Raw genomic sequence first — 13,946 nt, 5'->3', positions numbered from 1 at the left:
TCCCCTCTGCGGGTACCGTGCGGCCCCGGGACCAGGGAGCGCAGGAAGGCAAGGGAGGTGTCTGCGCATGCGCGCGATGTGGAAGGTGGGCGGGCGGCGGCAGTAGCGCCAGTCCTTCGGCGACGACGACGACAGTGAGGAGGCTGGAGCTCATCCCAGAGTGATCTAAGGGAGGGAAGTGGGGACCCCTGCAGCCGAGGGGTTGGACTGTGAGAGGCCGAGAGCCGCCGGTACCATCCCCGTCACCCGGGGCCATTGGCAGTTCCGCGCTGGGTGCTGCCGAGCGCTGAGGGATTCGGCACCTGCCGCGGCGGCTCCCCGGAGAGTGCCCCCCCGCACCTGCGCCTGGTCCAAGTGAGAGCGAGGAGGAAACGTTGCCGTGCTCAGGGGCTGTGCGGAGCAGCGGCCCCGCTGTCAGCTGGGGAAACCGCCTCCGCTCCATGAGCAGGGCTCGGCTGCTGCGCTCCGTGAGGGGGGAACCGCGGCCGCCGCCGGCACCAGCATGTGGACCCCGACCGAGGAGGAGAAATACGGCGTAGGTAGGTGCCCAACCCCCTCTTCCCTTCCCACTGGTAGCACGGCGACCCCCTTTTACTGCCTCAGCGGGCTGGGGAGCTGCCTCCTCCGCACTGGGTGTGGGTCTGTATCCCGAGCTGACCTCTCGCGGTCCGGGGGTGGTGGTGGTGGTGGTGGGGCTGCCCCTCCTCTGAGCAGCCCTAGCTCTTGTGTCGCGGGCGGGCGTTGTACAACGAACCCAAACTTGCTGTAGCGGGAAGGGTCGTGGTGGGCCGGGGGTGGAGGAATGCGGGGGTGGGGCTGTTGCTGCTGGATGGCAGCGGTCGTCTCTCCGCCTTTTGAAAACAGTAACGTGTGCAGCAATGTTCGCATCCCACTGTTCCCAACTGCACCACAGGCCTGAGCATCCCCCAACCCCCATCGCCTTGCAGGTACAGTAGGAAACGAAGGAGGGCCATGTTATGGGGCTGGCCCCATCTCCCATGTACGTTGAAGGGCTGCCCGATAAAAATAAGATGAACATCATGAGGTCTGTGTGGGGGGTGAAACATCTGCTTGGGACTTTAGTCCTTTCGGATTTTCGAGCCTGGAGTCCAGTGTTTATATTAATTGGAAATCCAATTGAACTGTGCATGCTTGTTGTGTGTGTGTTTCTTTTTGAGATGGTAAGGGAGTGGAAGGAGAGGAGTAGGCTTCCAGGGTCCACTTATAGGTTCTCTTTGCGGAAATAATCAGTAAACGATTGTCTCAACCTTAATCTACTTAACTGCTATTCCTTTTTCTCTCTATTTTAATCTGTGGTCTTGTTTATATGGTTGAGTTTAGAGAAAGGGAATGATCATGATGGCATGTCATTAGGGGGCGCCAGCGATGCACCTGCTCTGAGTGCTGATATCCTTCCAGGAAAAGAGACACAAGATGTAACATATAGATAAATGTTAAAACCTGGTACTGTACTAAGCTCTGGCTATGCTATTGAAAACTGATGAGCATTTTTGGATTCTGGCAGCACTTTACACTAGTAACCCAGAGTTACTGGAAAAACCAAAACGACCCCCCCCCTTTTAATGGTGAAACTAAGTAGTATGGTGTTATGTATAATATGAAGGGGGTGTATATATACTTAGGTGACCATTTGTTCCATTTCAAAATTTGTAAAAAAATTCACATCTTGTGTAATATCCCAGAAAATGTTTGTAAAAATACATTATACTTTCTGCTAACATTGATTATTTTTCCTGGGTGTTAATAGTAGATGTGGTTTTGATCAGATGCCATAATGCACATGTAGTAACAAATACTTGTAATAGTCAACATTCATTATATTTTTACAGACATGTCTTGTTTCTTGTAAACTTGGTATATTTTAAATACTTTTTATCAACACTTGATATTTTATGGTGAAAATTGGTATCTCTAGGATCTGGGAAAACCTCACCTTCTGAAGTGACAGTTCACTTCTGCTCAATTATAAAATTAAAATGTTAATGATTTAGAGCATTTTTTGAGGGGTGTAGAGGACCAGTAACATGACAAAGTATTCTCAATTAATTTGTCGTGTGATGCAGCTGTGTAGTAGTTTTATTACAGCTAGATTTATACATGTGGTAAAAACAAATTTTATTTGCTTAGCACTTATTAATGTATAGATACATAAGGAATGTAGTTTTATCAGAAATGCAATTAAATGTGGTGTATGTTACTACCAGAGATACATGTATTAAATGTAAAAACCTATGATAATACATGTAATAAGGCTGTAAATTTACTACTACTACTACTAATTTAATTAAAAAACCCAGGGGAAAGTTCAGTTTACATACCTGCAGCAGTATTGTTACCACAGTGTGTATACTGTGTAAAATACAAATTTTAACCTCTCAAAAGAGCCTATATTGTAATCAGTAATATTATATATGGTTTTTGTGTTAAGAATCTCAAGTAAATCTTCTGATATGTTTAACTTCATATTAGCAACTGTAATGTTGTATTAAAGCAAGCTTTATGTATTTGAAGTTTATATATAAAAAATTGTATACCTGGGTACCATGTTTGTTTGTTTGTTTGTTGGTGTTTTTCGGGTAACTGTTTAACTTTGATTTAAATTGACTGTAGATGCAGGAAAATCCCAGCTGCAGAACTCTGAAGTTTGACAATGTGGCAATAATGTAACTAAAACCTTTTTTTACTCTCATGTGAAAGTGAATTTTTAATCATTTTCTTGAATTCTCATTCTATCCCATTTATAAACTGATTCTTCCTCACTGTGGACTAACAGCACATGAAGTTTGATGGTTTTAATATTGTCTCTTTTGAGTGTTGTACGTAGTCATGGTGATCTTTGGGGGGAAAAAAAGAGCATTCTGCCTTCTTAACTCAAAAGCAACTGTATTGATTTTGCTTAATCTGAGGCAGAGAGGGATCACTCTTGGACTCTAAACAAGCCTGGAAAAGTTCACCTAAAGTGAGAAATGAGTAAGTGACAACAAGGGGGATATAATTAAAGTTTCTGGAGTCTTGGACATCTTCCTGTAACACCTTGTGACAGGGTTGGACCAGATGGCTACAGGAGAGAGATCCTTTTGAGTACCACTGCTAAAAGCCTCCCCCCCCCGCCTAGGGAGGGGCTACTAAACCCAGAACCCAACTGAATTCGGGGGACAACAAATGCAATAACAGGAACAGGTGTGGGAGTCCAAGGGCCAAAACTAGGGAACCAGAAGGGCACACCGAGCAGAGCGCCCCGGACAGCACCCACTGCTCCTCGAAAGCATTGAGAGTGCTGGCGGATGCTACCCAGATGAACTCTGCCTGGATACGTGAACGGATAAATGAACAAAAAACAGCCCGACAGTCGCAGGGCTCCCCCTCTGCCAACCTCCTCTCCCTGGTGTTACTCCTGACCGCCCTGGCCAGGAGGAGGTTGATGAGGTGGTCCTGCAACTTTGTGGAGCCTCGAATCGGGTGTGCATAAATAAACAAGTTTGGGGAAAAGTGCAGCCAGAACCTCAATAAGAGGTTCTGGAGGAGCTGGAAGAGGGGCTGCAGCCTGGCACACTGAAGATACGCATGCGCCAAGGTCTCCCTCACGCCATAAAGGGACAGGTTTCAGGGATAGAGGTGAACCGCGCCAAGTACGTGCCCATGCTCACAGCTCCATGGAGGAGCCACCAGCTGATATCCTCGGCAGGCCACAGGACCAAGATGGAATATAAACTGGCCCACCGGAGTTCCCCACCCTCCACTGCTGGTGAAAGGTCACGCCCCTTGGTATCAGGGAGGGACATGAGGGTGGGGTAATGAAGTGTGTGCAGCACAAGCGCATATAGATGGTCCCTTACCATGGTTTGGAAACGAACCGGCTGCAATGCACGCAGCCGGCTCGAGGTATGAGGAGGGGGAGGCTGGGAAGGCTCATGGGGCAGGAGGCGATGGAAAGATCCGGAGGGCCTGGAGTGAGGGGCAGGCGAGGCGCACCTTCTCTCAGGACCTGCTCGAGGAAAAACCAAGCCACAAGAGGCATGGCTGCCTCCACCTCCTAGAGTACATGCCGGGGGGTCGTAAGGGTGGAGAGCCCCATGTGCCGACCGAGCGCCCAGGGATCCACCCAACTCTCCAGGTCGTAGTCCAGGAGGTCTCCAATCTTGATGACTCCTGCCAGGACCAACCTCCGAGACACCAAGGGGGACTCTGCTACCTGCACACGAAGATAGGGATTGTGTAGCAGGGGCTACAAAAGGACCTGGTGGCCACAAAGGACCTGGTTGCTGAAACCAGCCTCCAGACCTGGAGGAGGTCCTGGTAGAAGACCAGCAGCTCAGAGAGGTCTCGTGGAAGATCTCTCGGATGGAGAAAAAGGAGCTGCTGGTCATATCGGAGCCCATGCAGGTGGCGGAGGAAGGCGTGTGCCAATATGCTCCATGCCGAGCCACCTGCAATATAAAAGAGTCTCTGCAGGGCCAGGAGGCGGAAGACATGGACCTGTGTGCACATACAGGTCAGGCCCTGTCCTCCCTTCTCCCGGGGGAGATGGAGAACCCCTGCAGAGACCCAGTGCAGTCCCAGCCAAAAAAACTCCAGAACCAACCTCTGGAGATTGGCCAGGAACACTGGGGGCAGGCACAGGGTGTTGAGTCCATGCCAGAACATGGCCAGGACCAGTTGGTTAAGCACCAGTGCCTCTCCCCTAGAGGGAGAGGCACTCGAGCAATCCTGTCCAGCCCCGCAACCGCCCAGTCACCCTGCCCTCTAAACCGTGCCAGTTCTCCGGCGGAGACAGATATGTGGCAGAAATGTAAACACCAAGATAGAACAGCAGATGCACGCCTCACCGGATGGCCTGAAGCGCGGGTGGGAGGGAGCTTGCCTGGCACCCGGCCCCAACCACCAGACCAGAACTCTTGACCCAGTTGACCTGGGCAGAGGAAGCTGCTGAATAAACAGCTTGACGAGCATCGACCTGCTCCAGGTCATCCGGGTCCTGGATCATGAGGAGCACGTTATTGGCGTACGCTTCCAGGACCAGCCGCACCTCCGGCTCGCACAGCACTAACGCTGTCAACCTCTTGCAAAGGAGACAAAGGAAGGGCTCAATTGCCAGAGTTTACAGCTGACCCGACAGCGGGCAGCCTTGACGCACCCCTCGCCTGAAGCTGACAGGTGCGGTCAAGGTCCAGTTGAGCCTGACCAAACACTCTGCGGAGGCATACAGCACCTGGAGAAACCTCACAAACCGGGGCCCAAAGCCGAATGCCCGCAGAGTGCCCAGGAGATACCAGTGGTCCATCCAGTCAAAAGGCCTTCTCCTGATCCAAGGACAGAAGGGCAAACGATACATCATCCCTACACCCAACCTCCAAGAGATCCCAGAACAGAGAGAGATTATTAAAGATGGTATGGCGCGGGACAATGTACGTCCGATCTGGATGGACCATGTCCGCCAGCACGGACTGCAGCAAGGTGGCCTTCGCCACAACCTTATAGTCTGTGCTGAGGAGCGAGATGGGATGCCAATTCCAGAGATCATGGAGGTCCCCCTTCTTTGGCAGCAAGGCGAGCACTGCTTGTCTTCACGACAGAGAGAGGACCCTACTTTCCAAAGACTCAGCCCAGACGGTGGCAAGGTCTGGGCCGAGGACGTCCCAGAACATGTGGTAGAACTCCATGGTCAGCCCGTCCATGCCCGGAGATTTGTTGGTGGGCATGAGACAAAGGGCTTCCGAGAACTTGGCCAGAGTGAGAGGCAGCTCCAGCCGGTCCCGGTCGCCCGTGCTGAGCGTCGGGAGTCTATCCCAAAGCACTCCGCAAGCATTGGCATCGGTTGGATCCAGGGAGAAAAGGCCAGCATAGAAGGCCCTGGCCCTCTCACGCATCTCCACTGGATGCATGAGGGGGCGCCGTCCTCTGCCAAAAGGCAGAGGATGTGCTTTTTCGCCCCCCTCTTCTTCCCCAGGGCATAGAAGAAGCGGGAGCCGCGATCCATCTCCTGCAGGAGATGGATGCGGGATCTAACAAAGGTGCCCCAGGCCCGAAGATCGTCAAGGGCCCAGAGCTCCTCTCGCTTCTCTCCGTACGCTCCACAGAGGGGTGGATCATTGGGGCTGGCAGCCAGATGCCTCTCCAGCTCTAAAATCTCCGACTCCAACTGCTCTATCACCACATCCCTCTGCCGTCTGGTGCCCCGGATGTGTCTATGGCAGAAGAGCCAGGCACGCACCTTCCCCACATCCCACCACCGCTGCGCAGAGGGAAAGGCATGCCTTTGTTCCCGCCAGGCCAGCCAGAACTCCCAGAAGGATGCCACAAATCCCACATCCTTTAGCAGGCTGTTATTGAAATGCCAATAGGCTGGCCACAGCCCCTCCGAAGAGTGAGAGGCCGTCACGGCCACCAAATGGTAGTCCGAGAATGGGGCCGGCCGAACGCTGGAGGAATGGGCCTGTGAAAGATGACAGCGAGAAAAATAAATGCGATCCAACCGGCAGTGGCTCGTTGTTCCTCCACCCGGACATAAGTGAACGTAGAGTTGTCATCCAGGTGGTGGTCGCACCAGATGTCCACCAAGGAGTAATGAGCTACGATCTCCCTGAGGACGTTTCTGGTGGCCGGGCTCGGCTCAGTCACCATGCGGTACCGCTCCTCGAGGGTGCAGTTGAAATCTCCGCCCAGGACCAGACACTCGCGAGGATCTAAAGAACCGAGGAAGGCGGACGCCTGCTGGAAGAAACGCATGTGCTCTGGGCCGGATGTCGGGGCATAGACATTGACAAGATGCAGCCCTTCCGCCTGAGCCCAGAGGTGCAGCAGGCAACCCGGCACGACCTCGGTAATCCCCAGCACCTCGGGCTGTAGGTGCGGGGAGAACAGGGTCGCCACCCCAGCCTGACGGGCTGAAAGGTGGCTAAAGTAGAACCTGTCCCCCCACTCCAGCCGCCAGCTTGCTTCAGCGGCTGGGTCCATGTGGGTCTCCTGCAGGAAAATAGAATCATCATAGAATATCAGGGTTGGAAGGGACCTCAGGAGGACATCTAGTCCAACCCCCGGCTCAAAGCAGGACCAATCCCCAGATCCCTAAATGGCCCCCTCAAGGATGAACTCTCAACCCTGGGTTTAGCAGGCCAATGCTCAAACCACTGAGCTATCCCTCCCCCTGGATAACTGAGTACCCCCCATCTTGAAGGAAGGAGAGCACCTGGCACCTGCGGAGACCCAGCCTACAGCCCTGGGTGTTTAAAGTGGCAAAGATGGATGGCGATGTAAGGAGGGCTGGGGATGATCCTCGTGGACAGGGGCGCTAGCGCTTCCCATTGGGCCCCGCAGCAAATCGTGACCGACCCCAAAAGCCATCAGGGCATCACAGAAGCTGCGGGTCTGCTGGTAGGCTGCAGCGTCCCTCTTCCCAGTCTCTTTGCCTTCCCCCAAAATGGAGAACAAGATGGAAATCGCCCCAGCGCTGAAGAGCGAGATGCACTCTGTTCGTGGAGCCACGAATGTCCTCCAAGAAACAGCGCATTTCATTTCTCTGTGCAGAAGGGACCAGGGTCATGGACCCTGGGGCATCCCCCGATTTGAACCCCCCTACCAGTCCCGTGGCCTATTGAGATGGGCAAGCAGGGATCAGATCCCTCCAGTGCTGCGCCACCCGACTCAGCACTCGGCCCTAGGGACGTTGGCAGAGGGAGAACTGCAGCCCCAGATGGGCCAGGAGAGGGAAAAAGAAAATCCACCTCCTGGGGGCCTTCGTTTAAAAATAAAAATAAAAATGGGGCAACCTCGGGGGCAGCAGCAACAGGAGGAGGGAAGGAATAAAAGTTAAGGACAGGAACAGGGGCTGGAAGGGGGTCAGGGATAGGGACAGGACACAAATCTAGGACGGGAACATGGTCAGGGCAGGAAACGGACAAAAATCAGGGGCCTGAGTGGCAGAGCCACGGAGACACAGTGCCTCTTGACCTGGCACGATGGTCAAAGGGGCAGCAAGGGATTGGGGCATTTCCACAGTGCTAGGCTCAGGCGCCTCACCAACCACGGCACCCATGATTACAGCACTGGGGGGTGACGAGGGCCAATGCGAAAAGATACTTTCAAATCGGGGGGCAGGGGGAGGTTGTGTTGGTGCTCTTTTTGTTGGTTCCCTCTTGGGACAAAGACAGAGACCAAGCAGGTAAACCAGCTCCTAACAAGATCCTGAAATGATACAATTTTGATATAAGTAATAGCAAGGAAATGCCCCTCTGAGCTGGGCCAGGGGGCAGTCCCTCCAGATGTGCCCCGCTGCCCGGCAGAGAAAGCACCAGGCCTCCCCTGAAGAATAGTAAACCTGGTACTGGGCCCCTTGATGGGGCACCAGAAAGGACCCCTCCAAAGCCTCCCTGTCATGTGTCGCTGGTGGCACTTGAACCTGCACCTACCGGCGGAACAACAAAACGTGGTGGAGGGCGGGGTCCTTACAGCCCAACGGAAGAGGGCTGAGGACGGACAGGGGCTTCCCCAGGGTGGAGAGGAATGGCCAAAGGGTGGCATTGGGGAGGAAGGGAGGAACAGAGGAGAATACCACCCGCCGCCAATCCCCTCTCCACCACCTCCTGGGCAGCGGCCTCCGATGCCAGGAAGAACACCACCTTCCCAAACATCTTAGAGGCCGCCACCACAGCCCCGTGGACCCCACTACCCGTGCCAATGGCCGCATGTAGGTTTCTACATGGGGCGAGGCCAACAGCTGGAGGCAACGCACCCTGTCTCCCTGGTGAGGGTGGGAAAGGCGGCTGCCGGGAATAGGAGGTGGCTGGGGCAGACGGCGAGGTGGCGAGCAGAGGGGTTGCGGCTACCTGGGCATATGCAAGGGGTTGAGGGAGCGGCACCTCCAGGGCTGGCAGAGGGAACAATGGGTTGGGGGAAATAGGGGACTGTGGCTGTTAATGGGGCCGCAGCAGGAGAAGGAACCACTGCCACGGGGGGTTTCGCTTTCCGGGCAGGGCCCTTGTCCTTCTTCATCCACCAGCCGAGGGAGCGGTCTCAGAGGTCGTGGCAGCAACAACAGAAGGGAGGGGTGGGATGGGGATGGGGGAACGGCTACCACACCCTCCTGCTAGGCTGAAAGCAAGGCAGGAGGGCACCAGCAGAAAGGGGCAGAAGAAAAACAAGGAACACAACTCCCAGCACAAGATGAAAGAAATCGGCTCCCCCGGCTGCACTAAGGAAAAGAAGGGAAAACTAAGATATCATAGGGAAGTGTGCATCAGCGAAGGGATTAATGGGGAAAAAAAGGGTGCGGGATCTCAAGTGCAGACAGCAGAATGTGGGCATGCAGGCAGTGAGGGCAGACTGGGAAGGGGGAGCAAGAAGCAAGGAGACGGAATGAAGGGGAGGGTCAGATCAGGTATGCCTCAGGTGTGGAGCAAAAAACAGGGTGGATTCAAAAACAACCAAACCGAAAAGGGGGAAATGGGGCTGGCAACCACGCCCGTACCGCGGGATGAGGGCAGGGCAAACAAACTAACCCAGGACCAAAAAACAGAACAGAGCAAACAGGGTGGCTAGAAAGGGGATGGGCGGGACAGGCAGCAAAGGGAAAGGGGGCAAACAGCTGCAAGAACAGGGCAGTGGGCGAAGAGGAGGGGAAGGGAGCCCACCGGCCAAATGCAGCAAGGGGCGGGGAGGGCAAAGCCAAGGGAGGGGAAAGGAAATGTGCACCCACGAGTGCCCAGAAAACTAGTGCCCGCTCGCTGCTGCTAATGTCCCAAGATGGGAAAAAGGACAGAGTAAACTGCTGGGCTGGGGAGTGAAGAACAGAACTAGATGGTAATTGGAAAGGTGGAGGGGGTGGTGGTGGCAGTAGGGGAGTGGACTGACCAGGGGGAGGGCTTCACACCACTCCCCAGCTCCCCACTACAACACCACAGAAGCAAAGATGTTACAAACCCCCTCCACAAAGCAGTATTTCCTCAGCTCCAGCAGCAGTAACAGGCTCTCCAGCAGCAGCAAGGGCAGTAGCAACCCAGCCAGGGGAGGTCCCAAAGATGATGGAAAAAGTGGAACCTCACACTCCCCTCTGACGGTCACACCAGCAGGGTCCTCCCCACAAGAGCGACAGCCAAGGGGGCAACCGGCCAGCAAGACAGACTCAAAAGAGTGGAAGGCAGGTATCTCAGCCTTCAGAACGAGCAGGTCCCTTTTCCCTGGGTAAAGTAACGGGCAGTTCCAGAACCATCAGGAACTTGCTGGAACCAATTAAGGCAGGCAGGCTAATCAGGACACCTGGTTTAAAAAGGACCTCACTGCAGTCAGTGAGGGGCATGTGAGGAGCTGGGAGCAAGAGGTGCGTAAGAAGCTGAGAGTGAGTAGGCGTACTACTGGAGGACTGAGAAGTACAAGTGCTTTCAGACATCAGGAGGAAGGTCAGGTGGGGAGGACAAAGAAGGTGTTGGAATGAGGCCATGGGGAAGTAGCCTAGGAAGTTGTAGCTATCACACAGCTGTTACAGGAGACACTAAATACAGCTGCAATCCACAGGGCCCTGGGCTGGAACCAGGAATAGAATATTGTATACCTTGATGTGGATGAACACTCTGTCTTCTTAAGGGACCCTGCTTTATAGGTTAAATACATGAAAACTCCTATTTTGCTCAAAGAATAAATCAGTGTCTTATGTGGCTGCCTCACAACACTGTTTCTCCTTTCACCAACTCCCTGGCCTTTAGTCTATCCGTTGATAGCAGGAGCAAAAGTAATATGCACCCTGGCTGCACAGCATAGAGGTGAAAGGAGAGAGAAGTCCGAGACTCTGTTTTAGCAGCAGCTCCTGGCCCTGTTGGGACAGGAGTTTCGTAACCGAGGCTGATGAGGGAGGTGGTGTTATGGGGGAAATTAAAGAAAAGAGCTAACAACAAGAGAAAAGTCAAGTTTTGCAGCATGGATTAGGGGGAAGTAGAAATAATGGCAGTATGTCCTAGCTATTGAATTAGCCATCTGGCTAGTGACTGTAAAGTTGTGAAACTCTGCATGTAGCTTCTGGTGTGAACTAGAGAATCTATATTGTTTTGAACTCTATCTTTTATATTCTATTTAATCTTTTCCTGTGATATTTCTACTACATATGTAAATCATTGCTGCCAGTGGCACCTGTGAATTCCCATTAATATTAATCAGGATTGTGTACTTAAAATCTAGTGTATTTGTCTTACATGTCAAAGGAATAATGTTCAGATCCTTTGGATGTGACGTTTTAGTCAGAATTTGACATAACTCTGTCAAATGCTTACAACAACTTCTACGCAGTGAGGCTTTCTTCTTTTTACCAGCCCTTCACCTTGAAAAAATGAGGGTCCAGGTCAGTTATCCAATCTGATTGCATTACATTTCTTTTAAGAATCAGAGGCTTTTCTCCTTAAATCCTTATTAAAGATGATAAAGTCCTTATTAAAGATGATAAATTAGTTGAAACAATAGTAAAGAATAAAATTGTCAGACACATAGAAAAACATAAACTCTTGTTTGGAAAAGAGAAGACTAAGGGGGACATGATAGAGGTATATAAAATCATGAGTGATGTTGAGAAAGTGGATAATGTTTAAAAGGGACTGGATAATCAAATCAAGTAGAAATTTTATAAATAAAACTGGTGTTTTCAACTAACTGTCTCACAGTGGAGGGATTTCAGAGCAAAATAAAAACCCATAGATTTGTAGGTTTCAAGACCGGAAGGAACCATTGTGATAATCTGGTCTGACCTCCTGTATAACACAGGCCATAGTACTTCCCCCAAAATAATTCATAGAGCATGTCTCTTACAAAAACATCCAATCTTGATTTTAAAATTGCCACTGATGTAGAATTCACCACAACCATTGGTAAATGGGGCCGGTAGTTAATTACCCTCTCTGTTAAAAATGTACACCTTATTTCCAGTCAAAATTTGTCTAGCTTCAATTTCCAGCCATTGGGTCATGTTATGCCTCTCTCTGCTAGGTGGAAGAGCCCATTATTAAATATTTGTTCCCTATGTAGGTACTTAAAGACAACAATCATAGAATCATAGAATCTCAGGGTTGGAAGGGACCTCAGGAGGTCATCTAGTCCAACCCCCTGCTCAAAGCAGGACCAAACCCAACTAAATCATCCCAGCCAGGGCTTTGTCAAGCCTGACCTTAAAAACCTCTAAGGAAGGAGATTCCACTACCTCCCTAGGTAACCCATTCCAGTTCTTCACCACCCTACTAGTGAAAAAGTTTTTCCTAATGTCCAACCTAAACCTCCCCCTCTGCAACTTGAGACCATTACTCCTTGTTCTGTCATCAGGTACCACTGAGAACAGTCTAGATCCATCCTCTTTGGAACCCCCTTTCAGGTAGTTGAAAGCAGCTATCAAATCCCCCCTCATTCTTCTCTTCTGCAGACTAAACAATCCCAGTTCCCTCAGCCTCTCCTCATAAGTCATGTGCTCCAGCCCCCTAATAATTTTTGTTGCCCTCCACTGGACTCTCTCCAATTTATCCACATCCTTCTTGTAGTGTGGGGCCCAAAACTGGACACAGTACTCCAAATGAGGCCTCACCAGTGCTGAGTAGAGGGGAATGATCACATCCCTCGATCTGCTGGAAATGCCCCTACTTATACAACCCAAAATGCCATTAGCCTTCTTGGCAACAAGGGCACACTGTTGGCTCATATTCAGCTTTTCGTCCACTGTAACCCCTAGGTCCTTTTCTGCAGAACTGCTGCCCAGCCATTCGGTCCTTAGTCTGTAACAGTGCATGGGATTCTTCCGTCCTAAGTGCAGGACTCTGCACTTGTCCTTGTTGAACCTCATCATATTTCTTTTGGCCCAATCCTCTAATTTGTCTAGGTCCCTCTGTATCCTATCCCTACCCTCCAGCGTATCAACCACTCCTCCCAGTTTAGTGTCATCTGCAAACTTGCTAAGGGTGCAGTCCACACCATCCTCCAGATCGTTAATGAAGATATTGAATAAAACCGGCCCCAGCACCGACCCTTGGGGCACTCCACTTGATACCGGCTGCCAACTAGACATGGAACCATTGATCACTACCCGTTCAGCCCGACCATCTGGCCAGTTTTCTATCCATCTTACCGTCCATTCATCCAGCCCATACTTCTTTAACTTGCTGGCAAGAATACTGTGGGAGATTGTATCAAAAGCTTTGCTAAAGTCCAGAAATAGCACATCCACTGCTTTCCCCTCATCCACAGAGCCGGTTATCTCATCATAGAAGGCAATTAGGTTAGTCAGGCATGACTTGCCCTTGGTGAATCCATGCTGACTGTTCCTGATCACTTTCCCCTCCTTTAAGTGGTTCAGGATTGATTCCTTGAGGACCTGTTCCATGATTTTTCCAGGGACTGAGGTGAGTCAAGTCACCTCTTAATTTTCTCTTTGCTAAAATGATAAATTGAGCTGCTTTCCAATTTAGCAACATCCTTTTTGAATTGTGGGCACAGGACCTGGGCACAGAATTCCAGCACAAGTTGCACCAGTGTCAAATACAGAGGTAAAATAACCTCTCTACTCCTGCTCAAGATACCCCTGTTTATGCATCAAAATATTGCATCAGCTTTTATAGCCACAGCATAACACAGGATTCATGTTCGTCTGATTATCCACCATGACTCTCCAGGCCTTTTTCAGAGTCACTGCTTCCAAGGAGAGAGCCCCCCTTCATGTAAGTATGGCCTGCGTTTTTTGATCCTTAATAGGTACATTTACATCTAGCCATATTAAAAGGCATATTGTTTACTTGCACTCAGTTTACCAAGTGATTCAGATTGCTCTATATCTGTGATCTGTCCTCTTCATTATTTACCACTCTCCCAATTTTTCTGTCACCTGCAAACTTTATCAGCGATTTTATGTTTTCTTCCAGGTCATTGATAAAAATGTTAACTAGCATAGGGCCAAGAACCAGTCCCTGGGG

At 51.1% G+C, this 13,946-nt stretch overlaps 1 protein-coding gene across 12 annotated transcripts in view; it reads left to right on the top strand.

Moving 5' to 3' along the window:
* The first annotated feature begins 50 nt into the window (after positions 1–50).
* The window catches only part of DOCK3 (dedicator of cytokinesis 3), a 625,234-nt gene continuing 611,338 nt past the window's right edge, over positions 51–13,946 (top strand). For all 12 annotated transcript variants that reach the window (XM_039547580.1, XM_039547582.1, XM_039547590.1 and 9 more), the window contains exon 1: positions 51–539. In XM_039547580.1, the coding sequence (XP_039403514.1) occupies positions 503–539 (37 nt within the window). In that variant the 5' untranslated portion in view covers positions 51–502. The remainder of the gene's footprint in view (positions 540–13,946) is intronic.

Source organism: Mauremys reevesii, linkage group 7 (assembly GCF_016161935.1).
Source record: "Mauremys reevesii isolate NIE-2019 linkage group 7, ASM1616193v1, whole genome shotgun sequence".
NCBI classification, from domain to species: domain Eukaryota; kingdom Metazoa; phylum Chordata; order Testudines; family Geoemydidae; genus Mauremys; species Mauremys reevesii.
Note: the sequence above shows the minus strand (reverse complement) of the source record. Positions and strands in the feature narration are given on the sequence as shown.